General features: G+C 35.6%; 2 protein-coding genes across 4 annotated transcripts in view; one reads left to right on the top strand and one right to left on the bottom strand.

Annotated features, from left to right (window-relative positions):
- LOC132160089 (E3 ubiquitin-protein ligase RNF123-like) overlaps nucleotides 1–26,938 on the top strand; it is a 122,026-nt gene that overhangs the window by 50,987 nt on the left and 44,101 nt on the right. The window lies entirely within an intron of this gene.
- Nucleotides 8,097–20,178, bottom strand: LOC132160088 (amphoterin-induced protein 3-like). Of its 3 annotated transcripts, XM_059569799.1 has the most exons (3): nucleotides 19,387–20,178; nucleotides 17,770–19,175; nucleotides 8,097–8,594 (listed from the first exon to the last, which is right to left on the bottom strand). In XM_059569799.1, exons 2-3 carry the CDS (start codon nucleotides 19,063–19,065, stop codon nucleotides 8,517–8,519), a joined length of 1,374 nt encoding a protein of 457 aa, XP_059425782.1. In that variant the 5' UTR covers nucleotides 19,066–19,175; nucleotides 19,387–20,178; the 3' UTR covers nucleotides 8,097–8,516. The 3 variants fall into 3 exon arrangements, with proteins under 3 accessions (XP_059425782.1, XP_059425780.1, XP_059425781.1); XM_059569797.1 differs by lacking the exon at nucleotides 8,097–8,594 and having other exon boundaries at nucleotides 16,357–19,175; XM_059569798.1 differs by lacking the exon at nucleotides 8,097–8,594 and having other exon boundaries at nucleotides 16,357–19,170.

The raw sequence follows: 26,938 nt of genomic DNA, 5'->3' as shown, positions 1-26,938 counted from the left end.
AATTCGCTAATGAGAAAATAATTGGTGTGACACCTAGCACCTTCCCTCTTCCTGGCTTCCTCCAGAAATCTTCTCTTGACCGGGGTGTGCGCTGTTGTCATGGTAATTCATTCTCTCTTATTGAAACATTCAACTTAAAAATGTGGACTAAGCCAATCTACTTCATTTGTATGCATGTCTTGCATGTTTTGATATGCAGGTGTGCAATTTAGATTTATTTATTTATTCGGTCCACAAATTTGATTTCAAGCATAGAAAATCAAGCTTGAAATTAAAAGGAACCATTCGGAGTGACTTAAGGTTACTTGTCCCAGAACATCTCGCAGTTTATTTAGTGTGGAGTTCTGTGCAGCTTGAGCTTCATTAGCATTTGCAGTGTTTGATTCATACATTAAAAGCTGGACTTTTATATGTTGTATTTCCTCATGGTTCCATCACTAAACAATGGATAATTTCAGAGGGAAAACTTTTTTAATGGTTGTATCACTTTTCAGATGTTGACATAGTATTCTTAAATGAAGGTTGTGCATTATTAGTGATTTTATTATTTATATGAGGTGTGCCTAAACTCTAAAAACATAGTAAAATTACCATGAGACACTTGATTTAAAAAAAAAAATAAAACCAAATAATAATCTGTATAAATGTTTACTAATATTCTGATTATAATAATCAAAATATGCATTTATAAATATGTAGAATTAAGTAAATATGAAATATATAATAGTCATAATTAATAATAATTACATAATCAGAATAAACATTTAGTAATAACTGAAATACAAAAACAATTATCAGAATATAATAATAACTAAAATAAATTGTAATAATCAGAAAAAACATTTCATAAGAGAAAAGAAACATTTTATAATAATTTGAATAGAAATAAGAATTAGAAAAAAAGTTTATTCTGATATTACATCCAGATTATAAGGTTCTATCAACTAATATAACTCATTAACTCTAGGCCGTTTACAGCTGGCTAGCAAATTGGGATGCTATTATACAGTATATTACAGTATACACTTTCAGACATGTATTTAATGCTGGAATGACATCAGATTGACAATGGCCATTATTGTGATTGTGATTTGTCTGCTGGACACTTTCAATATAATATCAGTGTAATGAAGTGACCATTAATGCGTGACTGTATGGGAAATGGGAAACCCATGTTAGTTCCTGTATATAACAGTGCCAGCTTTGGCAAAGTCCAGCCTTGATGCTCTCATTATGAGCCTTTACAGTGAGGTCAGTTCTCTTAGCAACTGGGATCCTTAATTCATGTCCAATTAGCTTTTCACATCTCCTGTCTACTCCTCCAGACTGCCTGCAATTCTCCACAGGAACCAAAGAGCATTGTGGGACCTCTGCCAAGTTCCTTGGGTGTGGTGGATATAGCCGTCCTATAGCTTTTAGTGTACAAACCACATTGAGCCTCACCAACAAACAAACCTATGTGACTTATAGGTGTATTGAAAAATGCCTTTTGTGCATACACTGAAAGTCAGTGGACTCCAACATTCGACCTCCTGAGGGGTTTGAGTTGTTCTCCAGTGCTGCTCATCATCTTGGAGTTAAAAAGCGATGAAAATTATGGTCGATTATGACATTTCCTCTCGTTCATAGAACATAATTGCACTAATGAGCTCCTCATTGTATCCTGTCCTTTAGAGGTCACTTAAAACTGTTCTTTTGAGGTCATAAAACATCCCAGGGCACTTAACTAAAAGAGCAATGGTGGTTACCTTGGTTTTGACCTTGGTCTTTGGGATAAATGTCCCCCGAAGGTCCATTAAGACCTTTCTTAATAATCTCCCCAATGTGAATCACTTCTTCGAGATCATCTTCTGTTCTCCCCCATAAGCATAATCTAGATGGACTGCTTCAGTATTGTTCAGAGGTGGAGGTCAGTCCAAGTTCTTCAACAAGGGCTAAACTGCTACCATTTTCTAAAAGTTTTTGGCTGTACTGCAGTAACGTTATAAGATGATAAAACCATGGTGAATATTGATGTTTTTGTTGTCACGCGTACAACTGGAAATTAAATTTATTAAGAAAATGTGGGGTAAGTGTAAGGTTGTTTTTGTTTTGCATTGAAAAACATGAGACACTAACCTTCACATGGAAAGAAACAAATTCTCGTTAATTTTTTTAGATAACGCTATGCCAGTTATGTTTCCGTATAGTGTCTATTTTGTGCGCATAATGTGAATAAGCTACAAGAGGTTAACATGTCAGCAGTGTGCCACTTTATTATGACCAGAAATCATGCTAAAGTAGCAATACGTATTACATTTTAGGTTAAAATAACGCAAGGCATCTCGTTACCAAATAATTTTAGCACCTGTGAACGCGAGTTCACCCTAAACAGTAGACTTAAGTTGAATTAACAGTTACCAAAATGTAATTACCAAAACTATCAGTTTAAATTGTGACTGATTGTGTAAATGTTCATAGAAATATTGATGCGTTATTGCGAGGAAGAAGAATTATGCAATATTGATATCTGATCTTAACATACTTTGGCAAATGTTAGCCATCACTAAGTTAGCTTAAAATTTGTTTCTGTGTGTTATATTCTAAAGAGTTCACAGTTTATATATATGATATCTAGTGTTAGCATGGTTAACATTTAGCAATGTGTACTTTTTTTGACTTTTCATTTAATGATTGTGATATTTAAATTCAGAATAACAAGAAACAAAGTCTGAATTGTGAGGTAAAAAGTCATAATTACATACTTTTTATCCTGTGGCAGAAACGAGCTTCCATAATAATGTACGAGTAACAATGGTCAAATATTTGCATCTAGCGTATGTTCACATTTTGTACAAATACAATTCATGAAAAGCTAAATGACTGTTTATGTACCATCGTATTTGCATATTAGCCCAAGTTATATGATATATATCCAAAACCCTTGGTATTAGCATGATACTAACATGGTATTGTATCCCAAAAAACACAACAGTACTTTTTTTTTTTAGCATAAGTCCTACACCATTAATTGAGCTAATAATAAATTGAAACACCCATAATCTGAATCTAATATTCAGCCTGAAAATAAAGTACATGACAGATAAAAATGCATTAGCCTAATTAGCATCATTTCATATAGTATAGCCTTTGTGTGGCGACTGTGTTTGTTTTGACAGTCTTGCATCGAGCACGCATTCGTTAGCGGCTCGTTCATATGCAGGGCTTGATGAAGCGGAGCCAAAACTGTGTCATTTTGCCACTTTTTAATTAGCCCATTTCTCCTTTAGCCCACTGACAAAAGCTAAGAGAGGACAAAGCAAAGCAGCAATAACACTGTCGTCACCCTCCATTAACTGAAGTGTCAGACATGTTCTTCTCTGCAGCTGGCGCAACAGAAGAAACAAAGCCAAAAAGCTTTTCCTTAGACAACACTGGTGCTTCAGTTAGTTACTTAAGATGTTTGTTATTTGAGAAGATAATGAACCAAATGGCTATATTAATTTTCTTTTAACAAAGTTTGATAGACCGTACAGAATGAGATGTTTATGTCTGAATTCATTATGTAACGCAGTTGCTCAAAATGAAAAACATCTAGTAATGCAATGAAATTGTGTAGAATGAAAAAGAAAAAAAAAATGGCTATATTAACCGTATTTTACCAAAGTAAGGTACAATGTGCAGAATGCATTGAAATTACGACAGTTGGAAATTTGTTCGAAATGGAAAAATAATACATTTTTCGTTCCAATATTGGCTACGACTGTTCAGTGTCAAACATGTCAACAATGTGGCCGCATTTCATCATGACCAAAAATTACGCTAGAGTAGCAAGACATAAAATTTATTTTTGGTTTCAGTTTTTTACGATTAAATGAATGTTTCACTTGTTAAAATTGAATAAATTGGAGAATCCACTAGCCAGTGTTCAGTCATTATAAATCACAGTAACATTTTTTATTTTGATTTTTAAATGGTTAACATTTCTACCCAAGAAAAATCCTGTTATCTTGCAACTTACTTATGTATAATTTATAAACCACTCGGTAAAAGCAGCTGGGAACTTTTATTAGTCATTTTACTAACATTTTGCTGACTTAAAAACAGCATGAAAATGACGAATCACTGTTATTTTTAGGTAAACTCAATTGTGAAGACTCTCTTGGAGATCTGTGCAGTTTGACTGGCATAAAACACCAGTGAGCTGTGATGCATTCATTCTGATAACACATACAGTACATACGCCTCCCCAATCTCTCGTGGAAGAAAAAAATCAATTTAGATAATTTCCTTCCATTATTGTTAGCTTAAAGCCATCAGATACAGCTTGCAGTGCTGTACTAATTAGATTGTGACACAGTGTAATTGGATTGAGCAGCTTTAGGGGAAGGAATGGACTGTGAGGAGGAGGGGAACATTTCACTCTCACTGTCTTTTCAACACCCCGAGCAGGACGTGCTGATAACCTCCTGACCACCGACTCAATCACTGCCGATTGTTCTCCCTGTCTAGTGAATCACACTAACAGATTTACCATAGTATCTCTTTTACTTAGTCTCAGAGTTTTGGCATGCTATGCTGTCATGGTAATACCATCCGGTTTGGACTTGTACCATATTGTCTTGTTTCTGGATGTGCCATGTTTTTTTCTTCCCTTTCCTCTTCTTCTTTCTCAGATTTACCTTTTTTTTTTTTTTCGTTCCATTTACCATGTTTTGGGATTTACCACAGTAAATCTATGCTTTTTAAACATGTACAGTTATTATACCAAGGTTTTTTTTTTTTTTTTTTTTAAGATTTACCATGGTAAGTCTGTTTTTTATTAATTATATTATGCCATTTTTTTTTTTACCATGATAATAAAATGTTTTTAGAAATTGTACCATGGTAAATTCATGCTTTACGAACATATACAGTGTATATACCATGTTTTTTTTTTTGATTTACCATGATGATAAAGTGCTTTTATACATGGTACCATAGTAAATTTAAGTTTTATGAACACTTACAGTGATTAGAGCATGTTTTATTTATTTTTTTTGGATTTGCCATGACAAAACAAGGTCTATAGACCTGATAAAACCATGCTTTTTGTACATGTACAGTGATTATACAAGATTTATCTATTTTTTACTATGATAATACAATGTTTTTAGATATGCTACAATGGCAAATCTGTTTTTTGAACATAAGCAGTGATTGCATGTTTTTATTTTTTACATGTGCTCTGATAATAGTTATATTATGTAAATGCCATGTTTAGTATGCTAGTCATTCAGTACATTTGCATTCATTTATGCTGCTTTCATATTGATTCATTTTTATATTTTGTACGGATCTTTTTGACTAAATGAATAATAGCTTAAATTGTTACTGATACATTGATTTAAAACAGTTTTCAGGCAGATAATTGTAAATTAAGTTGTTAACTACAAACACATTGTCACTATTTATAACCTAAACCGTTATTAGATCTGATGCCAACAGCCCGCTGAGCAGCTTCTGACTTCACTTTAGTTCAGAATATGAGTCACAACACAAAGTCGGTCCTAATATTCCTGCTTTCAGAAGATCATTCACGTTAACTTTTCAAAAGCCAGCACATAATTCAAAGCAGCTTCAGATCTTAAAACAATCCCATCGGTTTGACAGCGCAGAGCTCAGAAGCTCTGCTGCGCTCGACTGATTCATCTCAAAAGCTTTTAATGTTGACAGATTTAGTCTAATCTTTCAGCACTGATTACATTTCAAATGGACTCTGATATCATGCTTAATTTCAGACAAGACATTGAAAACACTGACATTGTTACGTTTTGCATTGCTAACAAGCCTGTCATCCATAAAGCCTTATTTTAATAAAATATGACTACCGAATAAAATAAAATGAGACTATTTACGCTATTATGTGACCTCTCTAACTGAGGTGAGGAGTTTTAGCTTACTCTTCTGCGTTATTACATTCTGAAGCTGTGATGGTTTCGTTGGGGTTTGGCCTCGTCATGATTCTTGACTGCTGCAGTTTTTAAATCTTACCGTAGTTGACGCAGTTTTCAGGATTGATCTGTACTGTAGTGACAATTCATCAGCATTGATTCTTCCTGCTGTCGCAAACACTCTTCTTCAGTGCCACACCGAACCTTTCTTTACACGCCCTGCTTCACATTCAACCTCACGCTCACTTCTGTATTTCAACATCTTCATTCACTTTTCAGCATTTTATTAGTTTTATTATTAATTAATGCATTAAAACAACACATACTGTTGAATGTTAATTACAATTTTATGTATACATTTTACATTTATGTATTAAATGTTTGTCACATGATCCTTTAAAAGTCATAATATGCCAATTATTGTTCAGTTACTAATAGTGGTTCTTATTATTAATGTTGAAAACTGTTTTTGCTTCTCAATACCTTTTGGAAAAAATTTCACATTTTACCCTTTGAAAAATAGAACATTCAAAAGAACAACATTTATTTTTATTAATATATATATATATATATATATATATATATATATATATATTTAAAAAAAAAATATATATATATATATTTAAATATATATTTAAATATTTAAAAAGACAAACTCACATGAGATTAAAAGACAAAAAAAAAAAACTATTTGCATAAAGCTTTAGACTTTTTTTTATTATTATTTCAAATGTCTAACTGGTAGTATAAATCAGAAGTAAATAAATAATACAAATAGATTTAAAAATATGAAAGAAAAAGACTTATAAAATATACTCTGAATAGAAGGGGGAAAAATCCGGTAGGCTATTGGAGTTGAGCCTTTTATGGTCTCAAACTGACAAGTATTGAGTCAGACATCAAAGCTTTGACACGAGTCGTGCTGTAATTCAGCCGTTGTATTCGTGTGTGCACTGACTCACGTTCAGGATTCCTGCAGGATAGTTTCAGCGCCGTCCACATTGTTTGTACAAATTCATGTAGAAGTGTTACAGTGTGACAAAACTAGACCAGTGCCGTTTGAATCAATGCTGTTGTCTACACTACAAGTGTAGCAGTGTGGACAGCTTCATTGATTATGATGGGAGTGATGACCTAGTTTTGCCACTGGCTTACAGTGTTTCTACCAGCCAAAAAAAACTAAATGTGTAAAATGGATTTTTGTTTTGTTTTTTGCAGAGCATATTTTGTTACGGTAACTGCTTATATATGTTGGCACCATATTGTTCTTTCATTCATTAATTAGTTAATTATTTGGTTCATCTGTCTATTCATTTATTCATTCAGCCATTAATATTGAAAGTTATGAAGATTTTTTTTTTTTAACCAGATCTTCACGGTGACACTGAAAATCAAAATTGACTGGTAAATATTGGTTTTACTGGTGTATTATCATTTTAATACAGTTTTTCTTTTTATTTTACAGTATATTATTATAATTGGTAGTAGTAGTAGTAGTAGTAGTAGTATTATAACCATATTAGATTGGTCAAATTAGTGAGATTGTGGCCCTGGGTTATTTTGGTATCATTGAGATACTATTATAATTTTTTTATAATATTTTAAATGATTTATATTGTCAGTTTCCATTTAAATTTTAGTTCAAGTTTAGTCATTTTGTTGTGTTGTTTTGTCATTTTTATCTGTTGTTTTTTGTCAATGCAATTTTAATGCCTATAATAGTATTTTCTAAATAAATGTACAGCGATGTATTTTAGTTTATTTTAATAAATCAAGTTAATCTAAATTAAAGTGAGCAATGTTGCTTTCTTAACTTGCTAAAATAAAGGAAACATTTTTTATTTATTTGTTTATTTATGATAACATTCGTTTCAAATATCAGATCTGATATGGCCTACTGAAAACTCAAGTAAAATAGTTCCCACTTTATATCACAGAAAATGCATTTTTGCAATATTTTCTTATATTGTGCAGCACTAGTTAAAAATGAGCGCTAGACTAAGAAAACAGCTTGTTAGCTGCACTTTTTGTTTTTCTTTAATTTGTCTTCAGGTATTGGCTTTTCATATCAATGAAAACATCATTAATGACTTGTGCATTTAAATATTTAAAAAGACAAACTCACAACGGGTTTGATTTTCTTTATTGAATACTTTTTTATTTATTTTTTCTCCACCTCACCTTATTTCAAGTCAGTGCCATGCTGTCCTGTCATTCCCAAAATGCATTGCTACAGATCACATTCACAGTCAGAATACCATTTTAACATTCCGAGCAAAGGGGGGGATTCATATTTTGTAAATTTGTCTACATTGTTCTCATTCATTATTGCTTTACACTAGAAATAAGGAAAGATTGATGTGGCATTTACAAATATGATTTTTCAACCAGAAGTTGATTAACATCATTGTCTTTCATCGAATTATCAGCATTGTTTTCGTTCCCTCACTGATACACAGTGCGTGGGCAGTGTTTTCAGGAAAAGTCTGGTGAATTTCTGTTTTGTACAAAGAAATATTATTGTGAGACTGTGAAGTTGTATGGCTTCTTGCGGTGAAAAGGAGGTCACGGCCCGAGGTGTGTTTGTCATCTTCGCCGCAGAGATTATTGTGGAAATGCACGAGTGGTCCATATTTCAGGAGCCAGAGTATGCTGTGTGACCGCTGCCCTGGATTGACACATCTTAAGAGAAGAAGAGAAAGATGAGAGAATCAGAAGAGTGTAAAACGGGGACAAGCAATCTATTCAGGATTTTCTCAATGTAGTGCCTCTGACATTTGATGCGTCCTACGGAAAGCCTGAAGATGGGATTTTTCTTTGTGGATTTGTGCGATTTATTAAAACAATAATTCACCTAAGAATGAAAACATCATGGCAAAGAAAGTCGACTCCATATGGCTTCCTTTGTTGAACACAGTTGAGAACTTCAGGAGAAAGTCCATGTTATACTCTTTTTAAATAAATAAAAGGATCATAATAATATAAGATGACATACTACACGTCTGCACTATATTCTGATTTGTCTGAAGCTGTATGATAATTTAATGTATATAATATACATTAAATTACCATATAATATGTTTTTTTTATTTTTTCTTTATTTTAAAGGGTTGACCCAAAAATGAAAATTTGGTGATTAATTTCTCACCCTCATGTCGTTCTAAACCCGTAAGACCTTCGTTCATCTTTGGAACAAACATTAAGATATTTTTGATGCATTTTGAGAGCTCTCTGACCTCCCAGTGTAAAAACTATGTAAGTAACACAATCAACGTCCAGAAGCCTAGCAAGGAGATCAGTAAAATAATCCAATAAAGCTTTATTTTACCCTATAAATTTAATGGAATATTTTTACAGTGAATAACAGTGTGGTTTAAATTTATTTCTTAAGAGAAAACTATCATATAGTTTGTTTTGTTTGTCCAAAAACATCTCAAAATCATCCTTCCGGACTCTCTTTCATCGTATGGAAAAGAGTGGCTCTTTATTCTTTTGTCTTCAACAGATGAAAGAAAATCCTTTTTCGCACATTCCTTTAAAGTTTGTCCTAGGTCTCATTAATTACATTGGCATCTGTTTCACCAAGGACATTTCAACACAAAGCATCCCATCCCTGTTGCTCCGTCATGCATTTGCATGTGTGTATTTTCACCCATCTGACCGGCTCTGGCAGGAACGACTGAGTTTTCTCACTCGTCTGAAACTGTATCGAGATGACCATCCTTTGAGGTGTGATGGCCAGTGTCTGAGTTCTTACGCTTTCAGTGTGTATCTGAACTCTTCACAATAAAGTGTTTTTGCAGTGATGCCATAGAATGACAAGTTTTGGTTCCTCAAAGAAACATTCAGTAAACCGTTCTTAAAAGAACCATTTTCCATCATAAAGAACATTTTGTTTAATGGAAAGGTTCCATAGATATTAAAGGTTCTTCATGGAGCCACCAATGCCAGTAAAGAACCTTATCCTATTCCCCTTATGCAACATCAAAGAACAAGACTGAGCCAGTTGTACAATTTTGGACATTTATATCCATGGTAGACCAAATATGATAACAGCATCATGAAATAGAGGTGATGAATTGATTTGAAGCATTAGTTATAGACGTTTTATGGAAAATATTGAGGAAGAATGGTAGGTTGGGCTTCTGCCAGAAAGAAAATGAGTGAATGAATCCCTCTGGAATCCAAACCCTTTATTTGGCATGACGATTTTAACTCCCTGTTCAATTATGAACCTTGAATCACTCAACTCGTGGTTTATGGACCTGTCAAAGCTGCAAGAACATGTGTCACCACCTCACAAGCTTTGCAGTGACTCATGGACACATGCAGTCGTGGAAGTACAGAATATTAGCTTTGCTTTTTTCCTGCAGTGCTTAAAAATAAGAAATCTGGACGCTGTGGGGTGTTATTAGATGGTTATGGTGATAATAAACGAGTGTTTTTGTAATAGGCTGAGATGGCAGTGTTCTGCAATGATTCCCTGCTCTGTGAGACTCCACACCACAGGTGGTCGACGTTCCCCATCAGTAAATACTGGTTCAGTGCAGCCGTTATGAAAGCAGCCAAATGCAGCTCTCAATTTGCAGAATTGCTCCCTAGTTGAAGCGTTTGCAGAGTGAAAAAAGGTGTTTCAATCTAATTAAAGTTCTCACCAGACCATTTCATGTAGACTTTACTTTTAAAAGGGGGTATATCATAAAAATGAGAACAATTCTGATTTAGTTTTAGACCACACTGAAATTAGTATTTGGTTTAGGATTGGTTGTGCAATAAAATGGTTATCGATTTTAAAATGTAAACAGCCATCAGCCAAAATTTTCATATTGACTTTTTCTCTCTCTCTCAGAATTGTGATATCAATTCTCAGTTATGAGTTCTAAAGTCAGAATTGCAAGTTATCTCACAATTCAGACTTTATTGCAATTGCGGGTTTGTATCACGCAATTTTGACTTTTTTCTCATAATTCGAACCATTTCCCTCAAAGTTGTGAAAAATAAGCTTGCAATTGCGTCAGAATTGCACGATTTAAACTTGCAATTTGGAGGAATACAGAATTAATTCTGAAAATTCTTTCTCAGAATTGCGAGTTTAAATCTCAATATACGGTTTTATTTTTCAGTTGCGAGTTTATATCACGCAAAACTGACATTATAACTAAAGTTTATTTTGCACAATTCTGAGAAAAAAGTAATAACTGCAAGAAGTAAACTTGCAATTGTGAGAAAATAAGTCAAAACTGTGAGATAAAAAGTTGCTATTACCATTTTTAATTTTTGTTTAATGGCGGGACCTGCCTCTATAGTTGTCATAGTACTATGAACTCAAAACCTCAATTTTTATTGCATCCGTGTTTTTGTTGTTGTACAGTTCCTGATATTTCCACCCAGAATCCTGTGCATCTGTGCCCCCTCATATTCTGCAGACTTCCTTTCTCACCCTTTCCCTGTGAAACTGACGTGCACATCTTTCTGAGGTGTTTCTCTGTTTAAAACTCTGTGGCAATGCGTTCTCCTGTTCTGAATGAAGTCCCAGCCTGCTGTGCATCAGAAAGGTTTTTGTCAAACCTCTGTTGTGCTGTTTGGCTAAAGCGCTGCACCATGAATCTTTGCAGCACCATTCATCAGATGTTTATAAAATGTACTTTCCATTGTGATATCGCTACTAATATGGTGAAAGTCTTTGAACGTGATGTTTAATTGGTTGTCTGCTCTGTACAGTGCTAATAGCAGTAAGTCATCACAAGCCTGCTCTGGACTGCTTCATCAAATACCAGCGGAGCGGCTAACTGTCGGCTCAGAGTGCTCATTAACAATGCCTGCTAATTAACTTAAGCGGACTCCAGGCTCAGAGTTCATGTCTAAACATCCTGTTAGGTTTAGAGAGTGAAAAAGGATACGCTTGCACACACATTTAACGGGGGAAGTCCTTAATGATTGCGCTATCGATACCCAAAGCTAAACCAGTTTGAATGCTTAAGAAGAAAATAAAGGAGGAAAAATACTTCAGGCACTGACCAGTCCCTGTTTTGCTGTATTGCATTTTTTATTGTTTTATTTTTATTAAGTCTTCTGCAGTTTTCTGTGAGAATCATAATGGCTCCTTCCATTGTATGTGTGTGTTTCAATAGTAATGTGCATTTGAGAAGGCTGACCTGCAAGGGTTGCTGTTACTTTGATCTGGTTCCTGACGCCCAGTACTTTCCACTTTCTCCAGTGTGATTTGATTTCCACTTTAAAAGAATCTAGGCCAATGCTGTAATTCCATTTTATTGGTACCAGACATTTTAAATTGTAATATCTTTTTTTTATTATTTAAATGTTCTTTTTTTAATTTTAGCTTGATTCCAATGTATGTGTTTATATATATATATATATATATATATATATATATATATATATATATATATATATATATATATATATATATATATATAATATATATATATATATATATATATATATATATATATATATATATATAATATATATATATATTATATATATATATATATAATATATATATATATATATATATATATATATATATATATATAATATATATATATATTATATATATATATATATAATATATATATATAATATATATATAATATATATATATATATATATTATAATTTATTAGAGCTTTAGAAACTACCAGCATGAACTAGTCATGAACTTCGTAGTGCAATTTGCTATCCCTTGATTTTATTTCTAGCTTCATGATGAATAGCTTTCAGATTGTTGGACTTTTTTTTTTTTTTTTTTTTTTTAAATGTTGAAGTCAGAGAGACTGAGTCTGTCCTCTTTGACTATGCTAGCTTTCCCCCATTGATGTAAGTAATTAGGACTAATGTGACTCCTGATTGTATTCGAAAGTCAAACTGTAACAATTCCATTAAGTTTTCTTTCTTTCTTTCTTTCTTGACAATGGGAGTCAAGCAAGAGCTTAAATTCCTGCCTATTATACAATTCCAGTCCTCACGCCCCCCTGCTCTGCACATTTCGTGTATTTCTCTTATCGCTTCAGACGTTTGTTCTATTTGAAATGCCCTGTGAAGTGGACACCACAATATATTCTGCCATGATTCCAGTTTGAAGCGAACATATATGTTCCATTTAAAAAGGGCATTGAAGTGTGCGAGACCTGAATGAATGTTCCGAAGTGAAGTAAACTTAACAGATTTCTCCTGCTCAGGGAGTAGGGAGCAATAAACGTTGTGTAGGGACCATGTCAATGGGAACACAGTTAATGCACGGAGCTCACTTCTAACGAGCTGATTATGTGAATCAGGTGAGTTAACAGAGAGAGACATGCTAAATATGCAGAGCTGGGGGTGTGAGGACTGGAATTGAGAACCGCTGATATAGTACCAAGTTGGATGGACCAATTTTAAGATATTTATGGCATTTTTACTTCAAACAAACAAAGAGTTGTTTTTACTTTTGTCGTATGTCAAAGAGCAGGATAAACATTCTGCTAAACATCTAATTTTGTGTTCCATAGAATATGACTATTGTCTGAATGACTACTGTATATAAATGTTACTTTGTCTCATTTGAAAGTATGTTGTTCTTGTACAGTTACTTGTAAACTCACTGCAGAAAAACTGCTTGTTTTCTTAAGGTAGAATTAATCACAGCTTTTCTTTCACCCTTGCAGTTCCCAGAATGAAAGAACAAGCGAAAAACCACCGCAGTGACAGATTCATCTCAGATGTAGATAACATCTAAATCTGTCCAGACAGTGTTTGTAGGAGGCCAATCTCTGCTCTTATTAGCCTGGCCTGCTTGCAAGGTTCATCAGAACTGTAAATATTTTGAATTGATGAGCACTCTAAATTGTTTTTTGCTGGTAATCGAAAGACTGTTGTCGAGCTGTGATGAAATGGATGGGCCAGAACAGCAGGAAATAAAAGATGTTGTAAAGGAGGGTCGTTCTTCAAAGGGATCTGCTTAAACCTAACTCAAAGCAATTCATTTCTGAATTATATATATATTTATTTATTATTATTTATTTTTATTTATTAATGTTTTTTTTTTTTTTGCCATTTGTCACGATTGCTAAGGTTACACATCATTCACAGTAGTTAAATAAGTTATCTCATTCCCTCAAATAAATAGTTTGTATTCCATCCCAGTTCTGCTTAAAGCATTCTGGAATAGAGTTAAGCTAATCAATTACTCGTTCCTCATTAACATGCTAACAGGCTGTTGGGCAAAACTGTTGGGTTTGTCCTGCTGAGCTTTAAGGGTGGAAATCTTGCAGAAAAGCCAGGAAATGAAAGCCGAGCTGATGTGACTGCATTATGGGAGACTAAAGCAGCATGTTTATTTTCAGTGTAGAGCTGATCAAGGCCTTTCTGCAATGAATGAAGTGAATTAAAAACATAATATCCATTTTCACATAATGACTAAGCTGTGATGGACTGTCCGCACCAAATGCAATGCGAGGAACAGAAATAAAATGATATAATTCCAAATGCACCAAATATATAATATGCACTGTACGTAGACTAAAATGACCCCACCCTTGACGGACTTCCCTTCATTTTTTGTTTGTTAAACATGTTTTGCACCTTAACTAATTAATACAGTCAAACATCTTTGCTTTATCCCATGCATTTATTTTGTTTAACTTTTACAAATTCTGTGTTCAATCACTAAAAATAAATAAATTAATAATAATTAAAAAGGTGTAAAAAGGCCTTTTTACTAAAACTTTTTTTATTTTTTCTATGTATTGTATCAAGATATAGGTCTAGTCTGTTTCCAACATGTTGCCAATGTGTACCAATAAGCTACGTGTCATATAGCAGCAGTGGTAAAGACAAAATGTCTTGGAACCCTTTAATGCTGGAGGCTCAAACAAAAGCCCATATTGGTTATCCCACACAGACATCTGAAGCTCAGTATGGTGCACGAGGAAGAATATTTTTAGTCCAGCATTACAGCTCAGCAGATGTTATGACTGTAGGATTTCCTTTTACACATTCAGCTGTAATATAGAATGATGTCCTGGTTGTGATTGATAAGTCCATACTGTGAATATGTGTGTTTTAAACTTACGTGTTAATGCATTTTCACAGAAAGAATATTGCGTTTTAGTTGACGCATCATCTTCACTTTTAACATAGATTCATCATAAATGTAAGATTTTAGTCATACCTTATGTGTTATTGGGGATCGTCTTGAAATCTTATTTTCCTAATGATGGACTATTTACAGTACACACACATTTTAAAAGAAACTGGTATCGAAAAAGCACAGGTTTCTCCTGTTGTTGTTTTTGTTGTTGTTGTTGTTTGTTCATTGTTGTCAGAGTTTTGACATTGTTCTTTGACAGTATCGATCCTGTATGATAAATAAAACACTAATGAGGTGGACCACACACAGCTCAAAGGCAGCAACTGCACCCGGATGTATAAAGTCCCTTAACAGGAGCTTTATACAGCTTGAAAAGACACAGACCCAGTAGAGCATACATTCAGAGTGGTGACGATTATGGAATTTGGTATATTTGAGCATCTGGATGTTGTAAGACATTTAAAAAAATTGCTTTAGGGAAGGTGGGGGTAAGATGTGCCAGTGTGGCAAATTATGTACAGGTTTGGTCATGTGAATATTCATTGAGAGATGTCAGATGACTGTCAGATGCAAGTAATTAAGAAATTCAGTTTTATCCTAAAATGTATATAAATTCCTACTGTGTGAAACCATGTATAATTTTCTAGCTAAAGATTAGCCATTATTCATTGGTGCTTTAAGGTTAGAAATACTTTATCAGATAGCAATAGTAAGCTTTGTATCCAAATCCAGAAAACGCTGTTACAAAACATTATTTAAAAAAATAACAAATGTAATTTATTAAAAATGGTTCATTATATTAAAATATTATGAATGACATTTTGTTTTGTTTTAGTTTTTTTCCGATATTACAATATTACAACTACTAAAATGTGAATATTTAGCAGCAAACTAGACTAAGATACTTAAGAATATGGGATTGTGGATAATTTTCCTGATTTACATACATTTATTTAATTGTACATGATTTACTCAACCTCAGATTGTTCCAAACCTGTGGGACTTTCATACGATTTTAGAATGAAGTGAGGGTGAGTTAATGATGGCAGAAATTTCATTTTTAGGAGAACTATTGTTGTAAATAAGAAGTGGCACATCTAAACCCGCTCTTTTCTACTCCAGAACCTAGGTGGAGACTATTCATGCCTTGGATTTCAAAATGTGTGTCCATGCAGATATGGTTAGAATTGTGGCACAAAACATTGAGGGGATGAAGATGATGGTTACGATGATGGTTATGATGATGGTGGTTTTAGTGGCAGCAAAACAGTTTTGGATGGAACACACTCATTATTCTGGGAAGGATGGGCTTCGGCTCAAGGGTAATGCACTATTGTTAAATTCTCCATTTAACTTGTGGGTCTCGACATATCTCCAGAGAGAGCATTTGTGGTTTGCGCTGCAACGTCATTGGTCAATAAAACTTTTGCGTGCCATTGTCAACCAAATATAGACATTTGTGTATGCCATTGTCAAAAGCAGCTATGACATTCACAAACATTTAGGTTTGATCCCAGTTATTTCTCACAACTTCTGTCATGATGTAGTTGGCAGCAATTGGTGATGTTTTGTTTTTAATTGATGATGATATGTTCTTATGTACAGATGTACACACATTTTAATTTGACTCTGGAATAGAAAAGCAGGAATGCTAGGACAAGTTCTGTAGTTTGAATGTTCACCTTTGCCATAAAGACTTTAATTTAGAATAAGAAGGCAGACATTTCCCTCTCGGGTCGAAGCAAAAGGATTTATTAAGAAGCCAACAAAGTAGGGATTTGTGGAAGGGGGGGGGGGGTGGGTGGCAAGGGGAAACATGGAATGCTTAAGGAGAGGGGAATGTACTTTTTAACAGATTCCATTTCATTAAAATTCATCCATTTCAATTTATAATCATACTAAGGATGAGATGTGACCTCTGTCTGATATCCACATCAATTTGGATAAGTTAGGAGTACCACTTTGCACAACTGCAAGTCATTTTTTTACAACAATTTCCTATTTTATAGATGCATTTTCTCTTGCCCAAACCCTTACATTTGCAAAGTGGGCATGACCCCTTACAATTTGATTGCTGCTGCTAACTACTCACCAAATTGCCAGTCTGAAACACAGGGATACAAAGGACGTCTAAAAAACATTCTAGTTATATTCTAGTATATAAAAAACTAGAAATCCAGTATGCACTCCTCATTCTCCTTCATGTCATTCATGCTATTTCTAGAGTAGAGTTGGGTTTATGCAGTATTCAGTGGGTTATAGGCTCTAGACAAAGCATTCATATGAATCTATCAAGGCTCAGGCAGTGGTAAAGGCAAAGCATTTTACCCTTCTCAGATTTTGTATTTTCAAACCAATTCCTTCCTCTCGTACCGTCGTGACTCAGTCAAGGCTTAAAGCTGATTCTTGGGAGCGCTTTGCTCCATCTTTTTGCCTTTTTATATCTCTCTTTTCTATGATTACATCTGCTCTGTCCTGCTCCCTGCTATGGGATTGCAAAGCCAACTCCCTGATCTGTCCTGAGTAGCTGTGCAGTTGCAGACTGACATGTTGAAGGACCCAAGTGCTCGTTTGAGCTGGTCATTTGGATGACAGTAAGCAGCCGCTATGGCACAATAGTGGTATCTGAGAAGACGGAAGTGACCGAGTCAGCATCGCTCCGTGTTACGGCCAGCTTGGGATAATCAAGAGCCAGTGCTGCCTGCAGCCGCCCATTCTGTGCCTCCTTGATGGGTTCCAGAAAGACCACATGCTTGTTGTTACTGACCTTACGGCCTGGGCCCTCCGTGGCAGGTGGCGTGGGTGTCAGGATAGACGACTGGGCACTGCATTCGTTCGCAAGATTTGGTGTTGCTGGTATAGGCTGTTTGCGACACCAGCAGCGACAGGGTGTCAAGAAGAGGTACATAAGGACCAAAATCAAACTGACAACGCAGCCCAGAAGGGTCGTAAAGCCAGTGTTAAAGGGTTCGTCGTCTTGACGGCGGGTATGCACGGTTACATTAACTTCAAGAGAATCGTTGCTGGACTCCTGATGGTTTTGAACCATGCACAAGTACACCCCAGAGTCGTTTGTTTGTGCTGCCAAGATTTCCAAAGAACCGTTTGAATGCATTCGCAACATATTGTTACTAAAAGGAGGAGCGATGTATCCGTAACTTTTGGTTACCCATGAATAGTTGAGATGTTTTCCCTTTAATGATGTTATACAATCTAACATCACTGAGTCCCCAGCATATGCCTCCATGCTAATTTTCTTCACTGGAGGTTTAATTTTGCAATTCTCAAAGTATCGTACATGCTTGAGAAAACGCACCATAGCACGTTGCTCACCGTAAATCAAGCAAGTATGCTCCTCCCAAAAATCTTTCACTGAAGTAAAACCTCTGTACTCCCATTGTTTAAACAGGCTGTACATGGAGCACTCACAAATTAGGCTATTGTTGTGCAGGAACAACCCATTCTGTATCTTTTCCTTTAGAGCTTCGATGTCTTTGACAGGAAGGTTGGGCATACGGTTCGAACTTAGATCCAGAGTCGTGAGATTGGCATGTTCTTGAATAGAAAAGAAGGGGAAATCTGTCAGTCTGTTATGGCTTAAGTAGGCTTTTTGTAGGTTGCTCAAACCACTCAGGGCTTTGCTTTCTACCCTCACTATGTGGTTGTTGTAAAGGAGTAACTCCTTTATTCCTACTAACTCTTGAAAGTAGTGCTCCTCTATAATGTTCAGTTGATTGGAGGAGAGGTCCAGATGGCGTATGTTGCTTGTATTCCGAAAGGTTCCAGGAGTGAGTCTGCTCAGCAGATTGTGGGCTAACCGTACGGTGTCAAGATTGGGCAGACCAGCGAAGCCACCATCCTCAAGACGTTCTAAGCGGTTGTGATTGAAGTCCAGTGTCGCGACCATTACAGGTAACTCTTCCGGGACTTGGTCGAGGCCAAGGTTGGTGCAGCTCAGGATATCAGATGCAATCAGGCAGCCAGAAGGTAGATTGGCTCTGACTAGCTGCAGCAGAAAAGAGCTCAGCATTAGGGGTGCGGCCACACCCTGAGCACACAGCATTGTGCCGTCAGGATGCTTTGCTTGGGAATCAGAGCAGCCAGAGTTTCACCAGGGTTGAGGTCCACTCTCTGTTTGAGTCAAAGCTGTTGTCTTGGCTAGGTGTTTCTATCCTTAAAAAAATTGGATTGCAAAACAAAAAGACAACAAGAAGACATGCGTTATGTAATACAGTGGATATCTTGCTCAATAAATCTTTGCCAACTTGGCATTATTCTGTCAGCCCAAGGCATGAGAGTGCATCAATGCGAGGACTATTATTATTTAATCAACTTGCTTACATCTTACAAAATTGTAATCTTAGAAGTTGAAGACGATCTTTACCTTAAGGTTGCCAACATTTATTCCAAACATCCCGCCTCATCACTCTTGTTTGAATTTCGAATGCTGCCCCAGATTTTTAGTGCTTTAGTCTTTTTAGAGAGAGTTGGTCATTCAAGTCAAAGGGAAAGCAATTGTTTTTGTCCTCGTCCTCAAGGCTGAGCCCAAGCTTCTGTGGACCATCCTTTTAACAGTTGGTGTTGTTTTGCAGTCCTGACATCTGAGATGGAACAGAAGAGGTCTTAAATCAAGAGCTAGCTTGCTGCCGCAGGCTGGAGGTTGTTTTTGAGAAAGTCAGCATCCTTGTCCAGTTCAGTTAGTTGCCCTTAGTTGAACAGCAGGCTCACAACGTGCCACATAAGCACTGGTCGGCAATAACAGTCCACCATAAAAAGCAATCTGACGTTTTTTTAAAAACGGACGATACAGACACGGCACAGTTGTTTGTCAGTGTTGCTCCAGAAACAGAAGTAGTCCTTCAATTTTAGACATACATTTTGTCTGCTCATTTTGTTCAAATGACAAAGGACATCTAGGGCTACTAACTCTCAGTGACTTTTAAGCTTCCAGTATCCACGTGGCATCTGGAGAAACTGGTGAAAAGATTAAAGCACAAAGAATCATCATAATCTTTTTGGTACCGCTTCCAGATCCTGGTCTCTGATAAAAAAAAAAAATCCTCCTCAGTCTCTATCCTTTTTTCAATTTCTTCCAAATTCTCTCAGAATTTTATGGGTCTTCCTCCTTTTCCTCTCTGTCGCACTTTTGCAGAGATTGACTGTGTACTACACTCCCTCTCCGTCTCTCTCTCATCTCTCTGCGCTCTATAAACAGACAGGCATGGAGTTTCGGAGGAGGGGCGCTCTGGAGGGGGGTTCTTCTGAGTACTGATTGGCCCAAGGCAAAGATTATGAAAGGGAAGGGTTTGCCAGAGCCTCCCCTGGTGGTTATGTTATGTTTACTCTCTAGCTTTAATATCTCATTGATATGTGTTAATGGGGATCTGAATAAGCCTTAATTTCTTTGGGTTAAAATTTATTAATATGAATTGTAAAATGATTTTATAGTTGTCTTCTGGTTAGATTTTATAGATAACTTCTGCTTTGTGCATATGATGATATATATAATTAATTTTTTAAATGTAGTTGTGATTAGCTAACCATTTAAAGGAAAAGTGTCTGATTTACATTTACATTACATTTAATCATTTAGCAGATGCTTTTATCCAAAGCGACTTACAAATGAGAACAATAGAAGCAGTCAGGTCAACAAGAGAACAACAACAGTATTCAAGTGCCATGACAAGTCTCAGTTAGTCTAGTACAGAACGCATAGCCAGGTTTTTTTTTTGTTTTTTGTTTTTTTTTAATAAATGAAAAGACAAGAAAAGGAAAATTGCTAGTATTAGTTGTTAGTATTAGTATTAGATTTCTGTTAGATTTCTGGCACTTTCTTGTTGCTTTCCCCTTGTCCTTTGAAGAAGGGCTGTGAAATAAATCCGAATCATCATAAAATCATGATTTGAGCCTGCACGATTTCTAAATCACTTTATAGCATGATTTTCTGTGACCCCGACCTTACCCAGTATGCTATGTATGGAGCGCAAGAACAGAACAGACCGGGCATACATAACGCCAGGTTCACACACACACTCTCTGTGGTGCATTTTAGTTTTTTTTTTGCCATATGTCTAGACATTTTTTCGTACCTCTACTTAGTGATTATTTTGACTTATGTCTGTTCTAGAGACATGTTAAAACTTTTTTGATAAAGCTCTAATTGGTTTTCTTTTGGTAATGTTTCAAATTCACACTGAATGCATTTATGACTGTAAAGCTTGTCTGGGTGTTTCAAAATCATGCTTAAAATCGAAATCGCAAAATTCAACAAATAAATCATGATAGGTTCTTTTTGGCCATATTGCACAGCCCTACTGTGAAGTAAAGGCAAAAATGGAACTACTGTAAAATCACTGCAATGATAATCCTTTTTTGTATACTTGTCCTGTATCATTGTTCTGAAGTCATGCATTTGGATCAAAAATAGTCATCATGTTGTGACACCAAAAGCAGTTCTTGCAAGTCTCGTAACTGAGGGCAATTCACAAAGTTTGAAAATCCTGTTCATTGTGTATTCATTATGCTTGAGTGCACACTATAAACCTGACATTACTCATCCTCATGAATTAAAGATGTGGGAGTATCTGTGTCCTTGATTTTTTTTTTTTCTGTGCCTGTAGAATCTTTATGTATGAATAAATGTCTTTGTCTTGCTTATAGCACACATTTTCTGTGTGTGTATGTGTGTTATTGCCTGTGTAAGCTGTCTCTGTCCCTCAGTTATAGTTGCATAGGCTTTGACTACTGTCAGCCTGCATTATCCTCTGAAACCACTGCTGTGGGCCACTGCCAAAGGACTAAAAGTAGTCATACACACACGCTCTCACAATCCTCGGTCCCTCTAATACACAACCCATTACTTCTCATCATCTTCGCCACTTTAATATCTATAACTGATGGTCGAGGCTTGTGTTTTCGACAGGTTTCTTGTCACTCTTCCTCAGGCGAAATTTTTCACGGAGCGTTTAGTGAAGACTGAGTCTAAGCTTCTCTCTATCAAAAGTCCCCCAATATAACATTGTTCTGGAAAATTGGTTTCCTGGCTCAGAGTTTGCTCATTTTTCAAAAACAATGCTCTGTAAGCAAAGGAAACATGCAGGAAGACAGGAAGAGGAACTCTAAGGTTAATAGCTTAGTCACTTCTGTATATGTTTCCAGACAACCATCAATTTGAGCCAGAAGTTGCTCTGTACCTTTTGATAACTTTGACCCAAGAACCAGTGAAGCGTCTAACTGCTTATTATGGTGTCCCTGCTGACGTCTTCACCACGCTCTCTTCATCATGACATATCCATCTGCTTCCAGAACCATCTTAGAAAGCTTTTTCAAACTGCTGCGAGCACCATAAAGTTTTAGACGACTCCAGATAAAGTGTTATTCTTCCCAAGAGTGTTCTGAAGATTGGCATGGTGATACCATTTATCACTCTTGGACACTTAGTTAATATTTTTTGAAGATAAGAGGTGATAAAATATGACTCATTGGAAATGGCATGGCTTCTGACTTGTTTGATGCTTCTGACTTGGTAAAAGACCTCAGGGGTCTGGTGATGTATCCAAGACAGACATTTGGTTCTCAATACCTGGGTAGTCGATCGTTGAGGAAAAAAACAAAGTAATGTGGCATGCAGTGTTGGGTGTAACGCGTTACTGTAATTAATTTACTTATCCACTGAAAAAGTTAAGGGATTACTGCTCATTTTTAGGGAATTTAATTACCATTACATATAAAGTACTTGCGTTACATACAGTAAATCATTGTAACAGTTCTAAAATCAATATTTGAAATCTAAATTCACCTTCTAAAGATAAAATTTAATGGAGCGTTTTTAGCCCTCTGCGCGTCAGCTCAGTCACTTTCAGTTTTTCCTGATTCACAGAGAAACCTTAAATACTCAGATACAGATAAGACTAAATTAAAACAAATCTAAAAAGAGCCTACTTTTATTTGTGTAAACTGACAATAACAACAAAACTTTTGTAAAATAAACCAAACAAACAGGGTGCGCTTTCTGCCGTCTAGGTCTCTGTGAGCAACTCTCTACACATTATTATGTAATCCATATAAAACTAAAGCTAGGTACAGTCTTTCCAATATCTGAAAGCTTGAAGTGTCTACTTTTAAATGAACGGATTCAAATCAAAAACAAATATTCTCTGATTATGTAATTGGTATCAAACTAAAGCGAGGTACAGTCTTTCTCGTATCTGAGCTCTTTTATATGCAGTCACCTGCGTGTAAACACCCTCATCTAGAGAAAAAAAAAAAAAAAAAAAAAAATATATATATATTAAGCTTTTTTGTTATTCAGATATGTTGTTATTCAGAGTATTTCTTTTTGTTAACCAAGTTTATATTTTTTATAACAAAAATTATAATAATAATTGCAGTTGTTTTAAAACTAAAAGGCTAAACTATTCTATGCTTAACTCAAATTGAAAGAATAAAGAGTTACGTTTATATTAAGGTTTATAGGGATTTCAAGATGTAGCCTAATTAGCGATTTGAATAAAGTTACTTATTGAGTAACTAAGTTACTTTTCAGACAGAGTAATAAGTAAAGTAATTTAAATACAATATCGATGATTTAATTAGTAATTAATACATTTTTGAAAGTAACTTAGCCAACACTGGTAGCATGAATGTGCCCCAGAAAAGCTTTGTTTTGTAAGGAAAGACTGTATTGCGGCTAAGAAGTCCCACTTACAAGTTTGCAAATCGCAATTACGACACGGCATTGTTCTGCTCTACTAAAGAATAACTTTCACACCATTGTATGTGTTTAAGTACCATTTATTTTATCATGTATTTTAAGTACCTTGCACAATAGCGATAATAGCATGCTGTGGGATATCGATGGATTTGACCACCCTTCATTGTTTTCCACATAATTCTGTGGTAATTACTCACAAATGCGCTTGTTCTTAAACGATAAGTCTTTTTCCAGCAGTCTAAAGAATTGCAGAGAATTACTATTTTTATTTTATTTTATTTTTTCATCTCAAGCCAACTTCGGACTTTAGAAATATCACTTCATTTGCACGTCTCTTTTGATCACTGGCAATTAGATGGAATGTTGCCTTATTGTCGAGACACTGCGTGAATTGGGTTCGATTTGCAAACTAAGATGTTTTTCAGTACGTGCAAACAACCTGCAGCCAGACAATTCATAAACACAAAAAGAAAAGGAAAGGAAGGCTGTTATGCCATACCCCTTCAAATGTTCAAGTCAGACTTCACATAGAGGAACAAACTGAAGGAGAAAGATTTGAAATGTTGCCTCTAAATTGCCTCTTTTGTTGTCTACTCTCTCATTCCTGAGCGTAATAAAACATTGAGTTCATGCACCATTTTATAGTTATATGAATCCCTGTTTTGTGCAGTGTTCTTTCTTTGTGTGGATGTATGTAGCATCTCAAGAATCACAAGGTTTTTTTAGAATGAATTAGATCAGTGTCACAGTTCATCGGTGAAAAGTGTATATTATTCATATACACTAAAGATGAAACCCATGAATAAAGAATATGTGGGTCGGAGACATGTCCTAGCGGGTAGTGCACGTTCCATGGTAGTCTCAGCCTCAGACGCCTACAGTCTGTTCACTGACCATCTCAAACATATTGCTCACAAGAATGCTATGGCTTCTAAAAAGTCAGTTTTAATCTGATTGGCTTTATTAAACATCTTTTGGGTGTATCACTCTGCCTGGAAATAAAGCTGTGTTTACAAGATAAAACCATTGGTTTATCACTTGATAATGACAAATACTTCAGCTTATGCAATATAGTGTTTAGTTTGTCCCATTTTTTCATCATTTATTGAAAAACACTACACTTTCTCTTTCATTTTCACCCTTTAGTCTGTATACAGCCTTACGGACCCTTTCACCCAAGGGCCCCTTGTTAGCTCTCCAACCAGCTCTAATTATCTAACAGCATGCCAAGTGTAGTTTGAGTGGATGCAGGCAGTTTTTTGAAGGATGTGAGGGAATCGTGAGCCGTGTGTGTAGTGATGGTAGCTGTTCCAAAAGCCTCCCCCACGCTCATCTGTCAGCCCCGCTGTGCTTGGGAGAGGCAGGATTGAAGTAGAGTCTCAGAGAGAGGCCAGTGAGTCAGTGTCTGTCTGTTGGGGGCCACAGACACCACAAATAGCCTCTCCTGTTTACAGGCTTCTGCTCTCGGAGAGACACCTTCTGTAATACTGGGATGCTTTACAACCCAATTTTTTTTTAATGGGTTGATATATTTTTATATAGGAAGAAATACTGCCTCCCAAATATATTTTTTTACTGTTTCTTTGTGACTGATATATTTACTGTTAGTACACTAATTTGTTTATACAAGCTGTTAATCTAAATTTCTGATATTTCGTACATCAGTACTGGAGGGTTTTACTGTTTGTATTACTCCTCAGCACATCTGTTTTTGCAAACATAGAAATCCAACAGCAGTTCAAAGCATTGAAACCAGGGTATTTTTGTTGGCAGGTATGATAATAAAAGAAAAAAAAAACTTGCAATGTTGTGTCTGAAATGTCACTTAAAGCCCATGTTGCAGGTTAACAACCACTGTCGATTAATGGGTACATAAAACACTCAAGATATGTATATAATTTTTTGAAATGTCTCAAAAATGGTCTTAAAGACCATTTTTTTATGTTTTTGGTATTAACGTTTTTTTTTTTTTTTTTACGCAATTCGGTGATGACCTCACGTTGGGGAGAAGTGGAGGAAAGGTAGCCTCAGCCTAGTATGATGCCGCGTTCCAGGCAACCCGTATTTTCCCAACCTTAAACCTGTGGAAGTGCACTGAAACTACAGTCAAACCTGTGACTTCCCTCCCGTGAACTCCTACTAGATCAATGTACTCCTAGTTCCGACGTCACACAGGACGTGAAACAACAACAACAGCCCCTGCGGATAATACTGCCCATGGACGCAGTGTTTATGCAAGTGGTACACGTTGAAAAAACGATTTTAGGACAATGTAACATTGCGATAAAAACTGGGATGAGGAAGAGGTGGCAAGAGCCAACATGTATGATGGCCCGCAGCCGTATAATTTAGAACGTGCCAGATGTGAGATGGCAAATGAGGAATTGCCAAGAACTGATGGCCGTCAAAGCCAATTAAATGCATGGTCATATATATATATATATATATATATATATATATATATATATATATATATTTGTATATATTTGTGTATATATTTGTATATATATATTTGTATATATGTATGTATGTATATGTGTGTGTGTGTGTGTATGTATATATATATATATATATATATATATATATATGTATATGTGTATTTAACTATTTATCTATAATCTGCGCTGAATACTCTCGTCTACTACTCGTTTCTCTAGTCGAGTTGGGCTCTGCACTTGCTGGCATCTTCCATGAAGACGCGTCAACTTTCAGCAGTGATGCTGTGCCAGACAGTGCGACTCCTGTGAGGCTGTAACCTGTCCCTGAACCCTCAGGCGCGCTAGCGCGCCCACTTGTAAAGCAGACAACCAAGCCTCTACTACCGAAGGCTACCTTTTTCCCAAATTTTTTTTTTATTCGAATATTAATCTTCACCTTCGAAATTCGTTTTTTTTAAACTATTCGAATACATATTAGAATTTAGAATATTCGTTGACAGCCCTAAAAGATGTTCACCTTATAAGCAAAACAGCGTAAATTTGATTCAAATTGTTTAAAACAATTGAAATACTATTTGGCCAGTGGAAAGAATAACAACTATTTTAAACAGTTCTGTTTTTTATGGATTTTTATATATTTATGCTAAAACATAACAAGAATACTGGTGATTTTTAGCAAAAAAAATGGTGTATGGCACAAATGGCATTTATACTCTGTATCTTATATTTCCTTGATGCCTTGTACCTTTTACGGTGTTAAATATGGTGTCACGTGGATGGGAATG

The sequence above is a fragment of the Carassius carassius genome, chromosome 16 (genome assembly GCF_963082965.1).
Source record: "Carassius carassius chromosome 16, fCarCar2.1, whole genome shotgun sequence".
Lineage (NCBI taxonomy): Eukaryota > Metazoa > Chordata > Actinopteri > Cypriniformes > Cyprinidae > Carassius > Carassius carassius.
Note: the sequence above shows the minus strand (reverse complement) of the source record. Positions and strands in the feature narration are given on the sequence as shown.